The following is a 23186-nucleotide window of genomic DNA, read 5'->3' on the forward strand; positions in this document are numbered from 1 at the left end:
TTTGGGTAATTGTCATTCGCCAACTCCGGCTTCCCATGTGAACATAGCAAACTAGTTGACTATTCCTTCAACTGACAAGCTTCTCATGGACACTGCAAATATACCCCCACTTGGGAACACTGACCAATTACTGGAGGTAACACAAGCCTGCGAATACACAGTCCATCGTGTGAAGTCGCGAGAGTGACAATATATTCATTACATGCATGGCCATGGAGAAGGATTGACTGTAAATATTTTATTTCTAAAATCTAGTTTTGTTCTGACGAGCAATTCAGATGCCACAATACTCAGAGCCAAGATTTTAGGTGCAAATTGTAACAAATTATAGCTTGACATTCGATTAAGTATTTGAAAGGAATCTAAAAATCAAAAAATTAAATTTAAAAAATGAAAGGTGCTTGTCCCTTTTCATGTAAAAGTGCTTAACCTTGATCATGTTTTGACATAGGTATAAGTGTGCCACTAGATTGCACTCGAGCAATTCAGGACTCAGGAGTACATAGAAATTCCACCATGGCCATGCAGGTTTATTTTACGTAAACAATGGTGAGACAGGCTGTGTGTGGATGTGAATGTGTGCTTGGTTCAAGTATCTTATTTTGAAGCACAATGGCTATAGAGCACTCTTTCACTTCGTTAATTACCGGTAATCCCTTTTTCATCTTGTATCACACACTGTCTGTGATGCATGGTATAGAATGCAAGGATACCAATATAAACAAAGCCAAACACCGTTTTTGAGGGGTTCATAAAGTAGCAAAACTGTCCTTGAATTAGGAATTCAAGAAACATGCTTCATGACATTCGCTGATAGGAGTTCACTCAGCCAGGACTGTGCTGGAGGTGGTGATGAGGCACTGATCTCTGTTTCTCTCCGCTGATGTCATGATGTGATACATAAAGCTGTGATGCTTTGGGGTTCTCTATCACTGTCAATCTCTCCCACACCGCCTCCAGACGGCCCTTGTACACTGATAGGGGGCAGGCCAGTAGGACGAGGGCACCAGGACATGCTCTAGGAGTTAATGGCTATTTACATGGGAAGATAAATAGTTTGCTCAGATCAGCTCGGCTCCTGTCAGCGGTGGAAAGCCAAAAGGAAGCAGGTGTCAGTTGTGACAGGCAGAGTTTCTGTTGAGGAAATAGCCAACGCACCGTGACAAGACAAGCCGGGGCTGAGAAGCAGTTCTGCACACAGGACTTGAGCAAGAGATTGGAGAGGGAGGAAATTGTGTTCGAGAGAGGAAATTAATTCTAATCTTGAAATGTGCCCCAGGGCAGTGTTAAACGCATTAAGGGTTATTCAAGAGAGGGAAATATGTTATTAGAAATTACTAATTGTCAAAACTTGCCTGCATAAGAGCAAATTCCTTTTATGTGTCAAATATGTGACTACCATATTTGTAATACGTCTTCTCTTCATACCATGTGGGTTTTACCCAGAAGTATTGGTACTTCTGGGTGTAAGTATAAGTACCCCATATTGAAGTATTGAGCTTCATCTCTGCAATGCAAGCCACACATACAACAGTACATGGTTCTGCTCATCGATTCAGAGACACTCCCAGTCTGATGGACACAACCTCCCTCAAGTCCAAATCCAGCTCTGCTCGGCTAACGTTCCACCTGAGGACTCCTGTCAATCAAAGCTGATGCTGGAGATATGCCCTGGGGTCATTTTGGCCCTGAGACCCTCTGGTGTGAACCACTGGGTCTAATATCTCGCTCCACGACACACTCAATTCTGCACAGTTAGGTCAAACTCGACCCTAAGTGCTCACAAAACACCAGATACATGAATTTGTCTGGTCAGGTGGTTAAGTCACTGCACAGGAGGAATCTGCTCCTCGGCCAACAGTTAAAAAACTTGTCAAGCTTACCATGTTCAGGAATCTCTTCAGCAAATACAGAGGAAAATGTAATTACTTTATGATTGTGTTTCAACCACCGCAGACCGTTGATTGATCAATACCCACCATCACATTTATAATGTCATTAGGCTGACTCATCCCAATACAGCATTATTTATGCCCTTTACAGCTGGTTGAGTCTATACTATTGAATTCCTTCACTTAGTTGAGTGCAGTTTGAAAGTCCAACTAAACCAGCCAGACAGATACATTCAGTCAATAAACTCAAGAAACAAGGACATCTTTAAACACCTATGACGTTCTAAATATGTTGGTTCCATCCTTCAAGCTCCATGTCTGTCCTGAATCGGGTACTTTGGTACTCTGCCAAATCCATAGCCCAGTAGGGTTGGTGGTGCACACCTCGCACCTCTCCACAGGGTTGGTGAGATTCCCGGAACACCTGAGGCTCTGGAATGAGGTCACAGTGGGTTAGTGGCTGTTCTGACCGGGCCACTGGCCTTGATGAATTACTGGTCGAGAGAGCCAATACCATGTTCTCTCAATGTCAAGCCTTGTCAAGCCTTAGAAGCTTCAGAGAGACACTGGCTGTTTGTTTAGCATTCCTCAATCTGTCAGGCCAGTGGATCATGGGGCTCAGTGTTATAGGAACACCTGGCTCTAAAGGCCAAGATGCTTTTCACATGAGAGAAACCAAATTGCTTCAAATGGAGTGCATGGATCAATGCTATATATTTATCGTTTTTAAAGTGTATTCCCTCTTACCTGTAGTGCTACTTACTATGCATCTAGATTGTTTTGGCATGAGTTGTCGAGTTTTGGCGATATTGGCCTTAGAGATGTCTGCATTCTCTCTGGGGAAATCTTAACAATATAAATAGATTTACAGGTTTTGAGATGAAAATTACAATGGTAATATATGAATTCAAATGTAGCATGCGGGCAGAAATTCACTGATAGCGTACAAACACAAATCCATGTGGTAATAAGGTTGCATTTGGACCTAATTTGATCTAATCTGCACTGTCTTTTATCATGAGGTCAGAGGGGAAAAAACCAAGGCAACAAGCCAATACTTTGGGGTAATTAGGATCTAGAAGATAATGAAAAACTGGTAGTTGTTACTCACCTTTGTGAACTGGTTTACATCAATAAGATTTCAATGAGATGGGAATTACAGGAGACATTTTTAACATTTATATTCAGTGTTGACTGGACAGAATTACTCAATTCTACACTCTGTATCTGCAAACAGTTTGCAATACAATTTAGAGTACACAGTAAACAATTAGTCTATACTGCACTAATACATGACTTGAATTTAAATAGAGTCTTGAATGACTTGAAATAGAACCAAAGAACCTTGAGATGTTTCCAACAGAGTTGAAATCCATTTGTATTCCAGTAACTTCAACAAGCTGATCAATGTAAAACCTGTGAGAGTATAGCGTTACCAGATGAATGTGGAGAACACCATTGACACGGTAGAGTGCAATACAGCAATCGTTATGTCATGTATTCTTGGCTGTAATTAATACTTTCAAAAAGGGAAAAAGATGCCATTAGTAGGATTCCCACCAGATTAAATCAAAGCCATTACCGTCACACCAGTAAAATAACAATGCTGCAGATCCAGAGGATACATTTTCCGTTCCACATGTCAGAATGAAACAGTTAGACTGCCTAAAAGTCTCTGTCAAGATATATGATACGATGTCATGACAAACAATGCAACTCCAGGTATATCTAATTCTAAGTGGGCAACAAAATCTGGCCAAAGTCATTTAGGCGTGATGAATTGAAAGTGTTTGTAATAAATACAAAACAACACCAGGAGTTTGAAGTCAGATGAGGGTGAAGCTCGGTCTGCCCCTGGATTTCGGTAATCCTTGCTGTAAACGTGCTAATCCTTGACATGGAGAGTTATGCTATGTGGTGAGTTGAATCAACAACTACTATCATTGTCAAAGGCTTATAGAAATCTGTATATAATTCTGCAAGTGTAAAATTTGACAGAAGACACACGCTCATGCAAGCCAAACAAATAGGATTATCGTCGGTGTTTTGTGTTTTTGTACACATTAAGGTTGACCAGGAACTGTTTTGTAATCTCAGCCGAGGTTGAGTGAGAATACAGATATCGTTTATTACTCTTTCTGGAACAAATTTTGATAAAGATAAGGTTTTTTTTTTTTACATATGAGATGCTATAGGACTCTAGGGAATTGGCAATCTATATTCGAGACTCTCTATACGCTATTTAAATCAGCAGCCGATAGTGAGAGAACTCTAAACTGCCACTGATGCATTTCAGGTTTGTTTGGTTTGAACCCTCAGGCAGAAGGTGCTTTACTATTGCTGTATCGCTTAATCAGGACTGGCATATGGTTGCTTTCAGATCTGGGTATTAACTTCTGTTCTGGCTTTACCTGTTCATAAATCTCCTGTTATGACCTTATAATGCCAATGGGGGGCATGATCGAGGGAAAGTTTGCTTGGAAGAAAACTTTGAGGAGGTATTAGGGACACCTGAAGGGATTCATGTACAGTACTGCAGAAAATCTAAAAAAGACTATGTTTGTTGGTCTTAATCAGTCTGCGTCCTGGCAAAATCTTACTAGAGTATTGGTGAATAACGAGAGCTTGTTTTGACATGGTGATCAAACGTTACTAATAAGTAGAAAACTTCTCTTAATATAGCATGTTTTTTGTTAATGACTATTGGTGAATTAACATGTTGCTCATTCAGCAGAATTTGACTGGGTCAAGGCAACTGTAGTACACTAATGCACATAACAGGACCTGGACAATAGCTTCCTATTCTGTGTGTATCTATCATTGAATCTGGAAAGTGAGCGCTCAACCTATCATTTCCTAAATATGATCTTGTCGATAATTTGATCTCTAGCTGATCTAATCCTATCCGTGGCTTTACCACACTCCTAACCACACAATCAACCACTTAGGCCACTCAGGACTAAGTTCAAGCAGAACAATGCATGTGAGATTAGGTATATTTAGAGGGAGATTTTGTTCTCAGTCAGCTCAGTTTGAAGGTTACTGTTTGCATGGGGCTCACTTCAGCCACTTCAGTACATCCTGTTGCAGGCTCCCTGGTTGTTTTGAATCTCTCTCCCTCTCCTTGAATGGTAAAGCAGCTCCATAAATTGCATTGCCTCCCCTCTATTTTATTCCCTCTCCTTGTGTGCGCTAAATTGTGGACCCATGAATTTATTAAGCCTGTAAAAGTCCTCATGCAGTTAGTCTACAAATTGCATCTCTCTATACATTTTGTAGTACTCTGTCCCTCTTGTCAGGTCGGATCATGGCGACCTCCTCCATCTCCTCTACCCAAGAGAAGAAGCTAATTTACAGTGGGTGAAAGCCCTGCCTCTCCAAGCTGATGATTTACTCTTTATTGTTTCCCACACATGAAGTTGCTAGAAAAACTTTGATCTCCGAGTCCACTCAGCTTAACTGAAAGAAACTTTAGTTTCCTTGGCCAACTGGCTAAACATGAACCACTGCCAGGACAAAAGACCCAAAACACAGGCCAGCTGGTGCACTGAATTTAAAGCAGAGTAATTGAGTGTGTATTGATCATAGAGGGACTTGGTTTAGTATGCAAACAAAGGCTAGGTATAAAACAGTGTTTTCTAACAGGTGCTGAGCAAAATGACTCACTCATTTGCCAAAGAATTAACCAACGTCATTACGAGTGACTGTAGAGGACATGGGCCTAATGTGTGAATTATTCCATTTAGATCAACTGCAAAATACTCACACGCTAAAAAAAGACCAGAAATGCTCCAACAAGTGCTTAAGTTCTGCATGGAGGAAATGTCTCATTTGCATTAATGTCCTCTCAGCAAGATAATGGCCCATTATGATTACTTACTCTACATTGCAACACCAGCAAAGCCATAGCCTATGCAACTGTTTCACAATTTTTGTACACAAATAACAACTAGCCTATAAATTCAAATATTTACTATATACACATTTTATAATCCTCAGAACTTAGAATTGTATCCAGAGCAAATGTTTTCTATTTGATTATCTGTGTTCATTTATTTTGATTTAACATGCAAACAACTTCAAAGTTTCTATGTATAATATTGTGTCGAATGGAAACGGGAAAGAACGCTGTACACATACAAAAGAGACATCATCGAGAACATTTGAAAGCCTACAACATATGACATTTTCATATTTCATCAATCTGTAGGTTCTACGGCCCAGAACAACAGGCTTGCAGGCTGACGTTACACTGAATGGTTTTGGCTGAATGGATTAACACCAGCAGTACCAGACCTGAGGTGAAGCTTATTGGACTACATAATACCTTATCTCTGCACACCCGCTACACTGAGGCCTCGCTCGTTCACATGCTTTTCACGTCTTTCTTTCCCCCCCCAAAGTCTTTTCAGCATCTCTGTTTGGTGGGATGGGACGTTACCATGGGAAATAGCCATGCGAAAGCAAGACAACGACGGTGATCCTGAAACAAAGACAGGCAGCCCAGCAGGGAGCCTGTGTTACAGGACTTCTAATGGCACCTCTGACTCCATTGACTTCAGTGTGTGTGAGCAAAGTTTCACTGCAAATGAGTTTTGGTGTGCGTGTGAGTTTAGGTTTGTACGTGTGTATGGGTGTGTGCATGTGTGTGCGTGCGTGTGTGGTTTTAGTGACAATACAGTACATATCCCAGTACAATCTTTTATTTTTTTATTTAACCTTTATTTAACCAGGCAGAATCATATAAGAACAAATTCTTATTTCCAAAGATGGCCTGGCAAAAAGCAAAAGCTTTTTGAGGGAGAGGGGAAGGGGGATATGGAATAAAAATCAGGTTGAAAGCACAATGACACCCAACTACAGCAGTACAACATACAGAAGAAAAACAAGCAGGGAATGTGTACACAGGGAATCAGAGAGGACACATATGTAAGCGCACAAGAACACAAAGAAAGACACAGACTATTTACACCAGACAACAACCACAATCAAGACATAGACTGACAGGAACGAACAGAGGATACAGGCAGGTGAGAAACAGACAAGGCAACATTGGTGCAACAGTAGGACTAAACTAGACAAGTAACAATATAGTCACAACACGAATGGATCACAATGAAGATGTGTATTTCTCACAGTATCCATTCAAGGTAGAATGTGTAACAATACATTATTGAAGATCAGGCGGAGAACTTTAACGTTCGGGTCAAAATCATTTTTTGTCAAAAGGAAAGCTCTGTACTTGAACAATACAAAACAAGAAAATCGGATCCGAAAAGCTTTCAGGTATTGTGGAGTCAGGAGACTCAGGTCAGTCAACAACCAACGACAGCAAACTACCTACAGTCTGCGGTGCAAATGGGCAGGGGCCCACTTTGAAGCTCATGTTCCCTCTGTCTGTCAGTCTGACTCCCGTGTATTGTTTAAAAGCCTTTTACCTGCGAGGACATCGGATATGGCCATTAAATAGCCCAGTGGTTCTTGTAAGTGTAGTCTGTCAGCTGTGCACTGGTGTGTGATGCTTATGGGGAGCGTGTGAAATCCCCTCGCCCTCCAACGGTGTGCCCTCCCCACCGAGCCCTCCAGCTACGGCTCCTGTTCCTCTCCTGTCCACATTTCCAGCACTCCTTCCTCTCACCGCTTCATTAGCGGGAATAATTACAAAGGCCTTTTCGAAGGCAGCCATCTCCCTGCTCGCGGTCAGAAACACTGTGGAGCAGAAGGAGCTGTTTCAGTTTCTGATGATGGGACGTTGTTATAATGGCAGGAAATGGCTGTGGAATATGGAGCGCTTATTTCGATAGTATAAGCAACATGGTTGACCTACTCATGGCTTTGATGGTCAGCGACAATACTATGTTGTCTGTTGTGCTCATTGGATGTGACCTTGTTTCAATGTGGGTGACTTGCTCAGACAGTGTCTTTAACTGCATGACTGGAGGATATTCTCAGCAGTCTTCCTCTGCTTGAGAACAATGTCATAGTCTATTCTCATATACCACAACTTATGAAACCATGTTGGCTATGAATAGAGGGAATTATTAATGGTTGGGAAGGTAGGAGTAGATTGGGGCATTCATGAGCCCATATCGTCAGCATAACCATATACATAGACTGGTGGTCACCTTATCAAACCACTTAATAAGATGTTTTATGATTGTATTCGGACATTCCAAAGTTTTCTCTTTTGGTAATAGTGAGTTGCCACTTTAAATTCGACAAAACGGGAGATTAACTGTGGGTGTGCCACTGCACGCTGAATGTAGGCAACTGTTCCAAGAGTCGGCAGATGCCGGATGGCACTATAAGTGCACACTGCACAGAGCGAACGCTCAGCGAAGCACTGAGGCGCGCGAGATTCTTTGCTGAGCTAGAGGAGGACAGTCTCCTCCGATAGCATCTCGTCTTTTCAACATGGATTTAGGGATCAAAAGACACGGTGGGATGTTTATACAGGTTGCAGTGCTGCTTTCCTACGCATATGGTGCAATTGGAAGAGGTGAGCATTGAGCAAGGTGTTCTTTCCTAAAATGTCATGCATTCCCATTGTGGACCCGCTGTTGCTTGAGCAGCGCGGAATGCGTTCTGCTGTTAAGTTTTTTAAATTAATATTTTTTCTTTTGGTTTATTGCTGTGTGAACTTCAGTTTACGATCATATTATGGATACTGGCATCATCTAGTTTGGTGATGTTTTTTAACATGTCCCTTTTTGATATAATAAAGTTGGCTACTTTATACAAATAAAAGATTACGCAGATATTGAACTTGATGCTTGTAGAATGCTTACAAGCTCGCACAACCAACTTATTAAGCCGCTTGATCTATGACAATGGCATAGTTTTACCTTAGCCTTCACACGTTCGGAAATTCGTTATGGGGCTATACTCACCCGCATTTTCTTCAGACATGTGGAGGGGACCCGCTGTGCAGGGTACTGAAGCTTTAGCTTGTAGGCATTTTAACAATCGGCTATCAAAACTGGAGTATATTTACACCAGTTTTGATGCAATGCAATGTCAGGCTATCCTGCTTGTGAATTTAGCCACAATTTAATAGCACTGCCTGTCTCTATGAAAGGCTAACGCGATTACCACAGCATCGAATTCACGGATAGAGAACATTGATAGGAGCTGCCTAAATGCAACAAAAAAAGTAGCTTGACCATCTGAACAACAGACACATCTCGTCAAATCGAGGTTTGTACAAACAACGCAGGCCACGAATCCCACAACAACGATCCAAATAAAATTCCCGCATAACAACTTATATGTACAGTATGCTAAAAGCTATAACTCAGGTTAGTTGAGTAACGGTGGTTTAACGAGGTTATAAAGCCTAATGCACGCCAACGGTTGCAGCATTAAACTATTTTCAGAAGATCATAAGTGACCCAGTGAGACCTTTAATGATCACAATAATCTAGACATGTTGAAGCGTACTGTCATCTTGAACGACTTGCCTAAAGGCAACAATAACCTGTGCTGAAGTGCCATCTGACAGGTTTCTGTATGAGTTTCTGATTCTCCACAAGCAGGGACAGCTGAGAAAGAGACAGAGAGAGAAAGTGAGAGAAAGATAGAGATCCGTGAGATGTGTATAATGAGATGAATCTGTATTGTAATTGAGGCAGATGGCTCTTAACTTCTCTGGACCTTGGCTCTGCACAGTCACACTACACCCAGTGCATTCCTGAGTCACACAGTTGCCTGCAGTGGCCGTGACACAGCCTGTTTCTCTCAGCCGAGCAACATTCACACTTAGCATACAGGGGTGAATCATACTAGCATGGTAACTTGCTCTTGAAAGTGGTAGCTCTGATCGTCGCCCAGCGACTTAGCTCAGCAGTTTCATAGCTGCGGGACATTATGTACCATAACTTTAATAAATGATCACAAACCCAAGGATGCAGAACTGACAGGTGTTGTTCGGGTTCACTTGTCTTCAGAGTCTTGTGCATTTTGTGTTTGCCCTTCGGCGTAAAAAATTTTGGTTTCTTGATGTGATGCAAATATTACTATCCTGCAGTCGACATCAATGTTATTGTAGTAAACTGACGATGAGGTGACACATGCCAAGGCAAAAACATATCTCTGTCCTCGTGGATCCTGTCAAAGATAAATCCTCCCCTCTTGTTGGTTGATGTTGTCTTTGAAGTTGTGACCACCCATCACAAAGTGGTTCTCTCCACAGCTTGGTGAATAAAGTGAAGAGTCGCTATTTGGAATAGCTAGACCTTTCATCTTGAAGTACTCTTGATTAGGGTGCTTATAGACTTCCGCATGTGGGACGAGGAGGTGGCTAGCCCTGATGGGCTGGATGGCCTCTAGGTTTCTTATCTGTGGTGGGTCTCGAAGAGAGAGGGTTTAATCAAAGGACTGCTGCGTTTGATAGAACCCTCAAGACCAGCGCACTTCAGAAGTTCAGCTCGCTGCCGAGGAGTTGAACGTCAGTTCTCAGCTGGAGATGCGGCAGCTCTCTCCAAGTGACCCATTTTCCAAGTTTGTATTTGATTTCGGTCCGAATGCTGAGTTAAATATACACATTCCTCGCAGTATCTGAATTACATTTTACATGCAAGACTTAATCAGATGATTCCTCCTCTGAGCACTTTGACTTGTAACCATGAGTCATCCTATAGTGTACCTCTGTGGATCTAAATAATGGAGATATTATTATTTTGAGGTTACATACTCTCCATGGACCTGGTACAAAAATAGGTTGTATTTAAAGCAAGTCTTCTGACAGTGCTGGTGAGAATCATCTGAATTCAAACAGACCCAATAGGTTTCGTTCACGTTCAACCTTTAACAGCTTCGGGAGACAGTATATAAATGTGATTTAGCTTACGTTGTCATCCACAGGGCTAGATGGATATCTGAGCCAGGCAGAGAGGAAATCATGCACATGAGGGTGTTATGTTGATATGGTGACTGACCATGTGTAGGACATGTCAGTTGTTTCCACTTATCTCATCATATCGTTAGCAGGTGGCTCAGTGCAAACTCAAGGAACCCGGGCTCTTCCGAGGCCGTATAGAAACAGGCCTCCCTTAGCCTTTTATCTCTTTTCAGGGATGATCCAGATCTAGAGGCACCAGAGCGTGTGTTCTAATCATGGTCTAATGACAGATAATGGCATTGCACCACACTCCTATGCAGGGTGCCCACAGCTAAAAGTGAGTCACTCTCCCCACCAGTTTGTGGGGTACTTTCCAGTCATAACTATGATGTCAGCTTGCTCTCTCAACCCACACAGGCAGTAAAATCAATGACAGGCTCGGAGCTAGCAGGCAGCTTGGGGGGTGGGGTGGGAGACATCAGGAGAGGTGCCCCCTTTTGGCTGAGTCCACCGACTGCTCCCCAAAGGTGTTTACATGGTGGGAGAGTTGGCTGATGGTAGAAGCTTCAGGGCAACTTTTTGTTGAGCTTTGATTGAGACTCGGGCTTCGGGAAATGGCCCCCTGTCCTCCCATATGAGCCAGATAGTGGGATTAATCCAGGGAAGAATATGCCCGGAGTGGCAATGATGTACTGTATATTTTGCCAGACCGCGTGGCTTCATATGCAGCTGTCTCATCGGAATTTATAACTTTTCAATGAGCCAGTTGTTTGTATTGTGAAGAACATAAACTACTGAATAAAATCAATTTGGTTTGAATGTGTGGCGCGTTTCCTTGCGAATCCCACTGTCCATTATGATTCATGAGAGGGTGGCGTCTTCGAGAGCTTGGAAGAGGGAAAGGGGATAGTGGCGAGGATAAATCACCCTCATATTTCTTCTTTACTGTCATTTATGAAAATGTGTATAGAAGTCGAGCCGTGAATGGGAACTTGTGATTGTCAAGGTTATACAAAGGGAGCGCTACTTTTTCTTTTTTTGTACCCTGAGAACGTAGGACTGACAGTCATGAATCTAGATTTATTAACACAGGCGGCAGTATTTAAGCGTCAAATTGAAAAAGAACTGCGACCCGTCCATTTATGATTCGATCTCATTCCATTCTCTATTTGCTCAAGGCCAGTTCACCAAAAAGATTGGCACCCCAAAACAAAATCATTCATCACATGAGCCTGTCATCATCGCAGGTGAGTTATTGGTCATTCACACTTTGTCAGAGTTTCCAGTCATACATCCAGGCTTGAGTTTTGTACTCAACTACTAGTAGATTAATAAATCACTATTGAGAGGCCTTCATTTTAAGTGAGTGAGAACTTAATTCACACATAGTTTTACTGCAGAGCAAAATTCCACCAAATGCGTAAAGTTAGCTGAGTTACTGCAGGCTCCTGTAAGCTGTGCAGAGAAACACAGTGAGACAACCATGGTTTCCCCCAGTGGACCCCCTTTACTTTCTAGCCCACCAGTGACATTCTGGGCTCAATGTCCCATTTCATTCTCCAGTGGTTTTCCTTTGGAGTTAAAGAAGAGGAGGTGACCCCGGCAGTAAACTCAGATCGTATTGAGACAAGAAGCGAGTTCTCCAACTCTGCTCAACCGCTACCTTAGAAGGTTACCTGCACATTCTGCGTTTGTGTGCGTGGTGTAGTTGGAGTTCAAACTCAGCTTTCCTATAGACGTGAGGAGACAAAGTAGCCCGCCAAGCTAAAGTTTGGGATTTTTTGCAAGGTTGCTTTGGGAAGCGGATGCATGTCCGGTTTCAGATGAGCTTGTCTTGTGTGGCCGCTGAACCCCACGCCTCTGTTACTGTGCTGTGTTTAGATCCATCTTTTATGAGTTGCATCAGTCAGGAGACCTCATCTGTAAACATGAGCCATTCCGACCTTCTGACGATGACTGTCAAAGGTTGAAAGCTACAAAGTGATCAAAGACAACGATTTGGAGATCGTGTACGGTTCCACATAAACTCTGTAAAGCTTCTTTGCTCATGATCTCAAGAGATGATAAATCATTCTGTACCTGTGTTTACATCGGAGATCATTGCTTTTTTGATTCATTATTGGTTGAAATACGGATGTACTGTAGGTGACCTAAATATGATATTGTATGTATGTCACATATGTTCATTTGAGTGTATAATATCGACATTATGACTCTGCTAAGCGCTTCAGTTTAGTTCGTAACACAAGTCCACCCAGGGCTGTGTGGCCTAACTTCATGTTCCCTAAAAGCCTAGTGATAGCACAGCTAAGGGACCGGGGCATGTCATTAGCGGGTTGTTTGGGAGCGGCAAGTAAATAATGATAATCACCTGGAGCTTACCTAATTATTCACTCCATTTTACTGCTCATACCCAAGTGGATCCTCCTAAGCGATATCAGGAATATGGTATCAGGAAGCGGGCTTCGCTGGCATTCCACTGACTCGGTCATATTTCAACTTCAAATTTCTTTCAAGATAGTTCGTACAACATGCATATGCTGAGTGTTACTCTGAGGGAGTGGGGATTTTTGGGTGCCAGTGATCCGTTCTAGCAGTAACTGAAAACCTGCGCTCACTCCAGCGACGTTCGCACCCAAAAATCTAATGGATTTCTCCACGCTGCATTACCGACGTGTAGATAAAACACTTGAACATGAGAAACTGCTGCTTGAGCAAATGAAGACACTTCTCGGAGTGTGTGTGTGTGTGTGTGTGTGTGGGGGGGGGGCGGCACAGGGGAAATGTGATAAATGTTAGAGCTATGTTATGCCCCCCCTCCTCCTCCCCACACACACACACCCACAAAAAGAACATCCTCAACTGACGTTAAGTGCATTGACTGTTTGGTGTCATGGCAGTACAGTGGCCCTTTCTGTCTGTGAGCCTTGATGACAGCTCTCTGAGGGTTTCGCTGGGGCTGAAACTCTCGGGGGATTTGGGTTTCAATGACACAGAGGAGAAAACATGGAGAAAACGTGATTATCTTTGGAGAACTTTTAAAAGAGGAGTGCTTATGGTTAAGTATGTCCTCGGGGATATCGTGTGGACCGAATGGCTTTAAATCAGGGAGTACAAGCCACCATGGAGTGCAGTATACTCACACCAGAGCTTCTCCTTCGAAGCTTATGCTAAATTCAAGTGGCAGTGCAGTTGTGGATAAGAAAATGGATGAAAATTGTGCAGTTTTTCAGGTCAGGTCTGTGTGTTTGAGACTGAGACCACTGCAGAGGCTTTCTAGTCTCTCATGATGCTAGAACATATGTTGAGCTTGTGGTTATGTTTGAATGTAGGTTGCAGTTGAATTATGTACGGCAAAAAGACCTGGGCCCGTGTGTAATTTGTAAAAGTTCCGGAAAGTTCAGGAAATGTGTTGGTGTGAAGTTTAATAGGTCCCTTTAATTAGGTTTATTCGAGGAATAAGTTGTTAAATGGTTAACAACCTAATGGTGATAATATTTGTGTGACAAACAGTGTCAATTTAATGTGACGCCTGACTCGTATATGTAGGTGAAGTATGTGTTGCGTCAGACTTATCAATTAAACTGCACCTGAGGCTTTGCCCAAGAATGGCAGTAGCTTCATGAATTGCTTTGTTTTTCTTTTTGAATGGTGTTGTAATAAGTGTTCTTTTCATGAAATATTAAATCATCCAATTTAAGATATTCCAGACATATACTTTACATAACAGTCCAGGGAGCAATTTGTCTAAGCTGTGTTGTCTGAATAAGATTGATAGCCAAGTTTGGCATTAAAAAGCCTGGGTTGTTCAAACTCCAGTTACAAATGTGTCTGAACTTAAACAAATTCCCTTTGTGCAACTCTGAGTTCTTGTAGCTGTCGTTGTAATACAATTTGAAGATTCAGGATAGAGCTAAGGCCATTTTGCAGCTAGACTTTCAAAACTGAACTTCTGAACAGCAGAAAAGTATTCTTTTAATCACTTTCAATAATCTCTGTGTGGTCACCCCCGATTGTCACGCTGTTGTCTTAGCAGCAAAAAACGAGCGCCGAACGGGTTGATATCCCTTCAAAGACAGCGATAGCGTCCATGCAGAGTTTAATTTATACAGGAATGCCTTGCCCAGGCATAATAAGATATGGTCTTGCATTGTTTACCTGGATCTGTTTTGAAGCGCTAGTGTCGGGTGTCACCGGCACGGCAGGTGTGTTTACTGGAGATGAAGGTAACAATGAGAAGGATCAGACTCTCCTGTGTTTGTTAGCGCTAAGCTCCCTATCAAACTCCTCCCATACTTCAGTCTAGCCTGCTGGGAGAGTCGTCGCCTGAGGACAGCCAGAGACAGGACAAGTTGGATTAGAGCGAATGTACAATAACATTGTTTGAGTCGTGCTTCTGTCAACAAACCGTACACAGAGTTCACTTTTACGGCCGCCAGTGCGTCCCTTCAGGCCCCTCAAGTTCCAGTTTGGCTACCGCCAGCTTGTTGATCAGGCTCTTCAGAGTTGGCATCCTGTCCTAAACAAGCGACCGTAGAGCAGAGGAACACAGCAGGACTCGGGAATAAAGTCTGGATTGGGGCTTGATGAAGCCTCTTACACAGCTGAAACCATCATGAAGCCGCAAAAACTCTGTGATTATATAGAGAAAATACGGTATAGAGACTTGCTCTGAAGAGGCTAGAAGAATATTTTTTGGAGGGGGGGTAATAACAGTTAATTAGCGAACAGGGCAGTTTGGCCCCTTAGTTGTATGTCATTTCAAACTCAGGCACTGCTATTCTGCAGTGTACAGTATATGGCAGCCAAACGCTGCTGGGGTGCTTGCACTAAGTTTCCGAAAGATTTCTGGATGTCTGTGCTAATTTTGAGCATGGCCTACACATAAATTGGCGGGTTGAAGTCAATTCAGTATTTAGCAGTGTTATGCGAAAGCAATTGATGGGCTCATATTTGTTCACGCTAACAGGGTAAAATAAGCAGTCAAGTTTTCTATTGGGAACATTTGTCCCTGTGAGGTTCAGTGTGTTCTACTCTGCAGAAGCTGTTTCTCTTCCTGTGGCAGTTGGTCTAAATGTTAGCCACAACAGGTTGGCCAAAAGCCCAATGGCACTCTCAATCTGGCCAATTAATTCTCTGCCAGAGGAAGAAGCTAATTAAAACAGGGAATGAAGAACCCCTACGCTGTTCCTACATTCAGTTAGCACATTTGGGTGTGTTGCAACTACTTCAATCCATCTCAGGAGCGATCCCCATAGGTCAGGATGCAGGACTGAAAGTTGTGCAGAATGTCAAATAGAACACAACCAAATGTTATCGAGCTCAAAGATGATTGTTTCCAAGACCCCTAGAACAGGCATCCTGGGCCCCTCTCATTATTTTCCCCGCTTGCACAGATGCGGAATCCTCAAACACCTCAAAGAATGGCACTGAACCCTCGCTGAAGATCAACACCCTGAGCTTCTCCACCTCCCCACACCCTCTTCCGTTTGTGAAGCGTTAGATCAGGTTTATTAGTATTCCCTCCTTACCTCCATCATCTAAACTATGGGCAGTTTGTTATTTCAGCAGGATGTGAACCTGGAGATGGATGAGGTTGAGCCCAGAGTGACTGTCTTCCTTCTTCGTGAGCTCCTGCCAAGAACCACCCTCTTATCAATAGCGATTAAACACCTTCGATGGGTTCAGAGACTCCTGACACTGTGAGAATGTGTCATCAGAGTGCAGGTGCCATCATTATTTAACCAATGATATCAAGTAGTCAATGAGCAGCCGTCTGATGGATCATTGCCACGAGAAAACAAGCAAATAAAACTCAATGGGAAAACCGCAACTTTGTCTGTTGATTTGCCAGCCTTGTGGGGTTTTTGGCCGTTAACATGCGTTTTACAAAGCTGGTTTTAGCACCAAGCCGAGGTAAAGGTCATCACAGTTCAGTGAGAGGATGTGAACTAGACTAGTGTTCTGTCTTTACTTCTGGTTCCCTCGCTGCTGTTTGTGCCTGGCTGATCCCAGGGTCAGGGTCAGCTCTTAAATACTAGACGACACCAAGAAAATTGTTGTCTGTTTCCAGACTTTCCAGACCTAAAATAAATATACGTCAACGGCTCACCCCTCTCGTCATGATTTTCTGTTGAGGTTTACTGTGCTTGTTTTAGGAGCACGACTTCTAATTTCACTTCTCAAGTATAATTGATTATTTATCACAACTAATATCGACTGAGCATTTATACAAGTAATCTTGATTAAGGATCAGGGGGTCAAATGGCTGAGTGGTTAGAGAATCAGAGGGTTGCCGGTTCAATTCCCAGCCGTGCTAATAACGTTGTGGTCTTGGGCAAGGCACTTCACCCTACTGCCTCAGGGGAAATGTCCCTGTACTTACTGTAAATTGCTCTGGATTAGAGCATCTGCTAAATGACTACATGTAATGTAAATGATCAGAGGTTTGTCAAACATTGATCTTGATCATCATCAAGTTGATTCACGTGGACTCAATTGGCCTAGATACATTGGTGGGAGTTATGCTACCAGGTGTGGGTTGAGTACTTCTGTTTAATTGGCTGGTTTTGGTTTGAGTTAGTCTGTTATGTAAGATGTCTGTAGTCTATGTAAATACAGAAGATCACCAAATGGCTAATACTAACCTCTCGTATAATACGGTATGGGATTACGTAATGTTAAGACCAGTGACAGGAGGCACACAGTCACATGAGGGGAAATCAGGAGTGCATGTGATTCATGGATAAAGGCATCTGCTAAATGAATACAATGGGATAATGGGAAATGTAATGTAGAATGTAATGAGTTGGATCTAAGAAGAGATTATTGTAAATTAAAACCTACTGTACTTGGCAATAAAGTCGTTTCTGGTTCTGAAACAGGCTTACCGCCGTATTTTAGAATACATTTTGGATTTCTTGATAGAACTCCCTTTTAGCAAACTTGTTAGCTGTACATTCAGCTGATTTGGTAACGGGCAAATGGGTTGATTGTTTAGACCATAAATGGCTCACATACCCAGCATGGCCTGGTTTAATAGAGTATGCAGCTCTAGGGATAGTGGTGATTAGTTTTGGAGGAAGTGTTGCTGTTCAAGCGCCTGTGGTCCCCGAAACCTGCTGTGGAGCCTGAGACAGATGGGAATGCTGTTTTGTTCTGTGAGTTTGATAAGCCTTTGTTTCTTCTTTGTTCCTTTCTTTCTCTCTCTCTCTCTCTCTCTCTCTCTCTCTCTCTCTCTCTCTCTCTCTCTCTCTCTCTCTCTCTCTCTCTCTCTCTCTCTGTCCCTCCCTCCCTCCCTCCCTCCCTCCCTCCCTCCCTCCCTCCCTCCCTCCCTCCCTCCCTCCCTCCCTCCCTCCCTCCCTTCCTTCTAGCTGTAACTTATCTTTGCACACCTCCATCCTTGAAAGTTATCTCTTTGTGTCTTGTTTGGGCTCTCCTATTGGAGTATGATACACCCTTACAACTGACCTCAGCACAAAAGCAAGCCCATCCAAGACTCTCCTCATAAAAACATGCAATGACAGCATTGTTGGATGATTTCGACTCTCCAATGTTACTTAGGTAACATCTCGAGGAGGGCCCTGACAGTGGACACAAAACAAATATACACACCTAGTGCGACCTTGGCATTTTAGGTTAACGAGGCATCCACAAATCATAGAATGTTAAATGTTGAATGTTGCGCCTGCTGAAACTTAATTGGCTCGTACAAGAACTGAAATAATCCTTCTGTTGAATTAAGAGACTCATTCACATGAATACTTTATCAAGAAAAAATAAAATACCCTTCATTAAAATGACCAAATTATCATTGAGATGACAGCAATGAAGCCTTTCCTGGTAGGAAAATGCCATAGAATTGGGCAGGCGCTGAACACATTACGAAATCAATTGCAGTATTACATGCTGTCTGTGATATGAAACAACCGTAAGGCAGTAATGTTCATTTGTGGTTGCACATCAATAAACATTTGAATATGGGTGCACTTTCAGACCATTTCATTACACAAACTCTGTAATGTTCACTTCAGAATCCTCTTCATTCTTTAAAAAACAGCAATAAAGACATAATTACACGGATGGTGTGTGTGTGTGTGTGTTTCTGTGTCGGTACAATATGCGTGTTTACTAAACCTCCAGTCATAAACATAAAAGTGTACGGAGCATGAAAACATCTCTTCAGAGACTCAGTACCTACTGCCAGCTTGTTTTTATTAACCAGAGTGTTCGGTCTGACAGACAGGACTTGATGTGCTCATTGAATCGGGCATAATTAGAGCAAAAAGACATGTTAGTATGGGCCACAGTTGAGATTGTAAATGATTACCCTCCTCCTCTCCTCCTGTCTGGATACTGAAGCTATCTATCTCAGTAGTAGAAGGGCTGTGGTCTCTACCTGCCGACTCCTCTTCTAGAATGTCTACTTCTAGAATGATAATCTTGGTCATCGGATGTTGAGCCACTTACTTCAGATGTAAACCTCTCTAACACTGTTCTAGAAGACCCCCTCATGTAATATGTGTCTTCTGTGATTGGTTTGACAGAGATCTGTGATGGCCCTCTGGTGTCAAACCTGCCCCAGTCATCCTTCAGAAGCTCCTCCCAGCTGTCCAACAGCCACGGGCCTGGCTTTGCCAAGGTCAACAGAAGAGATGGTGAGTAGTACTGAACCTTCTTTGGCTGGCAGCACACCACAAGTTCTGACGAGATACGCGACACGTCGCTTGCTGTGATTCCCACACACACGGCTGTATGTGTAAACAGACCGCAGACTTTTGAACTCTCCGGATTTTACAATGCTATGTTACAGCACCGTTGTTTAGGGTCTGCATTTTGTTCAGCATCCGTAACTATTTCCATGGCAGGAGATGACAGCTTGGCTGATTCCAGGTATTCCCTGGTTCTGTTGTGTTGGAATCTATTAGCCCAGCACCATGGACAGTGGCTGTTCTGATGCTCGCTGGTGCAGCATTGAGAGGCTCCCCACAGCACAGTGGTTAGAGAGCATCAAAGGCAAGGCTGAGCAGCCGCAGCAGTAACAGCAGCAGGGCAGGGAGAGAACAGGCTGGACGAGCGGGAGAGAGAGAGAGAGAGAGAGAGAGAGAGAGAGAGAGAGAGAGAGAGAGAGAGAGAGAGAGAGAGAGAGAGAGAGAGAGGGAGGAAGAGCGGAGAGAGGAGGATGAGCGAAAGAGAGAGAGAGAGAGAGAGAGAGAGAGAGAGAAAGATAATGACAGAGCAAGGGAGGAAGAGATAGAGAGCGAGAGCGAGGGGAAGAAGAGGTGGAGAGGGAGGGAGGGAGGGAGGGATGGAGAGATAGAGAGCGAGGGAGAGATAGAGAGGGAGGAGAGATGAAGAGAGAGAGAGATTCTCCAGGGAGGGAGTGATAGAGAAAGAGAGAAAGCAAAGAGGAGCTGCACTTGCTGCATCCCTCCAGACCTTCACCTGGTCCTGTACTGCAGGTATATTGGAATACTACATCACAGGCTCTGTGCAAGGTTGCCCTGCCACACCATCAGAATAAATCTGAATTGTGAATCGCCCACTACAGTAAAAATTCAAGAGGTAGTTTGGTTGGATGCTGATGCAAGGCTTTGCTGTCATAGAAAAAGAGGTATTATGGTGGTGCTTTGTTTAGATTTGGATGGAAATGGGAGGGTTTTGCGGTTTATCCGAGCATGAAAGCTGAGAATCTGTTGGAAAACTGTTTTCTTTTAGGCACATAAGAGGATATTTGGGAAGGATTTTTTTTCACACAGAGACTAAACACAGCTGAGCTGACAGACTACTGTTTTTCTGCCTGTTTGATAAAACATTAAGGTTACAGTATACCGGCTGTTCTCTGTGTTTGCCAACCTGATTTGGCACAGGGTCCTACGTTTCAGAGGCTACTGTAGTTCCCTGTTTGGGATTTCAAAGAAACCAATTTACCTTTTGTGGATGGTACTGTACTGTGTCCAGCAGGGAAATATATTCCCTTTCTACAACACATTCCAACCCACCATGCACATCCTCACCTGCCAAATAACATCTGAGAAAAGGTCATTTAGTTTAGGCCAATGATCACCCAGCTATGATTCCATTCTCTGAGGTTTGGGATAGGCAACGTCTCTCTAGCGCACTAATACATGCTTGTAAACCCCTGAATTATTAGACTCTTGACTCAAAGTGATACCTTAGCCTTTGTGTTGGGAAGGGTGCACAGTATGTCACAGAGAAGCCTAGAGGAGGGAAACTGCAATGCTTAATGTATTCTTCAAAAGCAGTTAAAGATTAGAAGACAATGTCTCTCAAATGACTTCCCCACATAGACGTCGACATGAGCCCAGCTGTTCTCAGAAGAAATCAATGAATACATTAATGATTCCATCTGATTTACATCTTTGCCTGCCCATGTGAACTCTCAGCATCCTTTGTGTTTCCACACAGGATGCCCTGATTTCATTTACTCGCAAAATGAAGATAAACCATAAATGACAGTGATACCATTTTCCGCTGAATAGCTCACACCAGAGAATCTTTGCAGACATGTTTCTTTCCATTGCACTTCGATACAGTACGTCAAATGTTTGCTTGTCATTGTAGTGGATAATGGTTGTACTTAACTGGCTTCTTTGGTTGTGTTTTTGCGGGTACTGTACGGTTCAACTTTGTCGGTAACATCAGAATCGTAAGGTGGATTTACACAATCAACAGTGGGTGGCCATGAATTGCCATTAGAGATGTTTGATGTGCTCATTGTGTGTATGGAAGAACACAAACAGCCATGTGTTGATGTTAAGATGTCTTTGGGCGGCCACATGTGACTGGGCTCCATGCAGCAGATGTGGATGAAAAGAACATGATAGGGCATTGATCACATGTGGAATGCTCTTTTCAAAGCCTCTCGTTGGGAGCATCCTTCTCGCTCCTCTGCTCTCTTGAAATTCCTCTCTTTTCTCTCTCCCTCTCTCTCCCTCTGTCTGTCTCTCTCTCTCCCTCTCGCTCTCTCTCTCTCTTTCTCTCTCTCTCTCTCGTTCTCTCTTTCGTTCTCTCTCTCTTTCTTTTCCACCGATACTGGCACATCACTATCCTGTCTCTGCCCTCTTTTTCTCAAATATGGAAAATGTGTTCAATTCTAATTCGTTACTCTGTCTCTCGTCTCATTGTGATAGCGAAGAAGCAATTCCGACAACATCAGTACGTCTCCTTGCCAAATGTTAATAGCAGTATTTAACATTTAAATGGTTTCTTTTTTCAACTGGTGATACTGACAGTTGTACATTAAATGGATTATAATTATTTAGAAATGGGCTTTGGATTGCAATTTCGGCTTGTTAATCAGTTTCTCATAAAAGATCATATTGGATTTGAAAGTCAAATGGCACTTTTAAGTAGGGAGCATTCGTTGAAAATTTACTTTGTAAACGCTTCCAGCTAATCACCTATTGATCTATCCGTTGGGTCGCGCCTCCACCATACCTTCTGCTCTTGTGCCCTTCCTGGTCTGTGGACAGACCCGGTAAACACTGACGTATACTGGAAGCTTTGCCAGATGCCAGTTTAGCAGTTTGGTCAGCGCTGCTTCAGCCTAATTATATTGTCGTTAGGCACTACCCTACAGCCCAGTGTTTCCCCTCAGATGAGCTGCCATGTTATCAAATGGCGATGATTGGAGCTCGATGTCACACAAGGGATCCTGCCATGCTCTTGCCCTAACTGGCTCTCCACCCCTCTGGTACTGGCAGGTGGAAAAAACATAAATTATTGATGGGGAAATTGTCAGTTCATTAGACACACATCTGGCCCTCTCACAGGGAAAGCTGTTTGACTCGCCAACGTCGTGTCAGGGACCATTTCCGCATCCCCTCTAAAAGAGAGCTCCAGTCGTTCAGGTTTAACCTGCGTGTGTGTGTGTGTGTTTCGTGTTTCGTGTTTCGTGTGTTGGGCTGTACAGCTCTCATGACTGTAAGTGAAGTGATGCCTGACTGGGTTTATGTTCCTGGTTGGACCTGGATGTCATTTTACAACGTGACATTCTTTGAAGATGGATTTTAGCAGCTGGTTTCCGTCATTTTGGTGTCGTCATTGCTGATGACGTTCTATTTTCTTTTTCAAATAGCATCAAGGTGTCATGCAGGCTCTCAACAGTGGCAGGGCAAGCTAACCGAGATGTGAGTGTCACACTGTGGTTGAGATATGATTCCATTATATCTGCTACCACGCCTGGTAGCTGAGATGTGGTTACTTTGCCCTGTTGCTAGCCCATGCTGTACAGCCTGTTCCTTGCTTTCTGCAATATCTATCTGCTACATAGTCTATAATGTAATAAAATGTAAAGTCAAATTCTGCTACATGGTGCGATTCAGACTCCCAAATCCACTACGTATGGCACACACTGTTTGACTCTGTGCTTAAATTTTTTTTTTGCATATCTGTAGGGCGATTCCTACGTTGAGGGGGGGATGTGTTTCACA

General features: G+C 43.1%; 1 protein-coding gene across 4 annotated transcripts in view; it reads left to right on the forward strand.

Moving 5' to 3' along the window:
* Positions 1 to 8161: 8161 nt before the first annotated feature.
* Positions 8162 to 23186, forward strand: part of cntnap3 (contactin associated protein family member 3) — a 54607-nt gene continuing 39582 nt past the window's right edge. For 3 of the 4 annotated variants that reach the window (XM_047014970.1, XM_047014974.1, XM_047014972.1), the window contains exons 1-2: positions 8162 to 8391; positions 19278 to 19388. In XM_047014970.1, coding sequence (XP_046870926.1) covers positions 8307 to 8391; positions 19278 to 19388 — 196 coding nt within the window. In that variant the 5' untranslated portion in view covers positions 8162 to 8306. The remainder of the gene's footprint in view (positions 8392 to 19277; positions 19389 to 23186) is intronic. The other variant, XM_047014973.1, reaches the window with a different exon arrangement.

This window comes from Hypomesus transpacificus, unplaced genomic scaffold (genome assembly GCF_021917145.1).
Source record: "Hypomesus transpacificus isolate Combined female unplaced genomic scaffold, fHypTra1 scaffold_27, whole genome shotgun sequence".
In the NCBI taxonomy this organism is placed as follows: Eukaryota; Metazoa; Chordata; class Actinopteri; order Osmeriformes; family Osmeridae; genus Hypomesus; species Hypomesus transpacificus.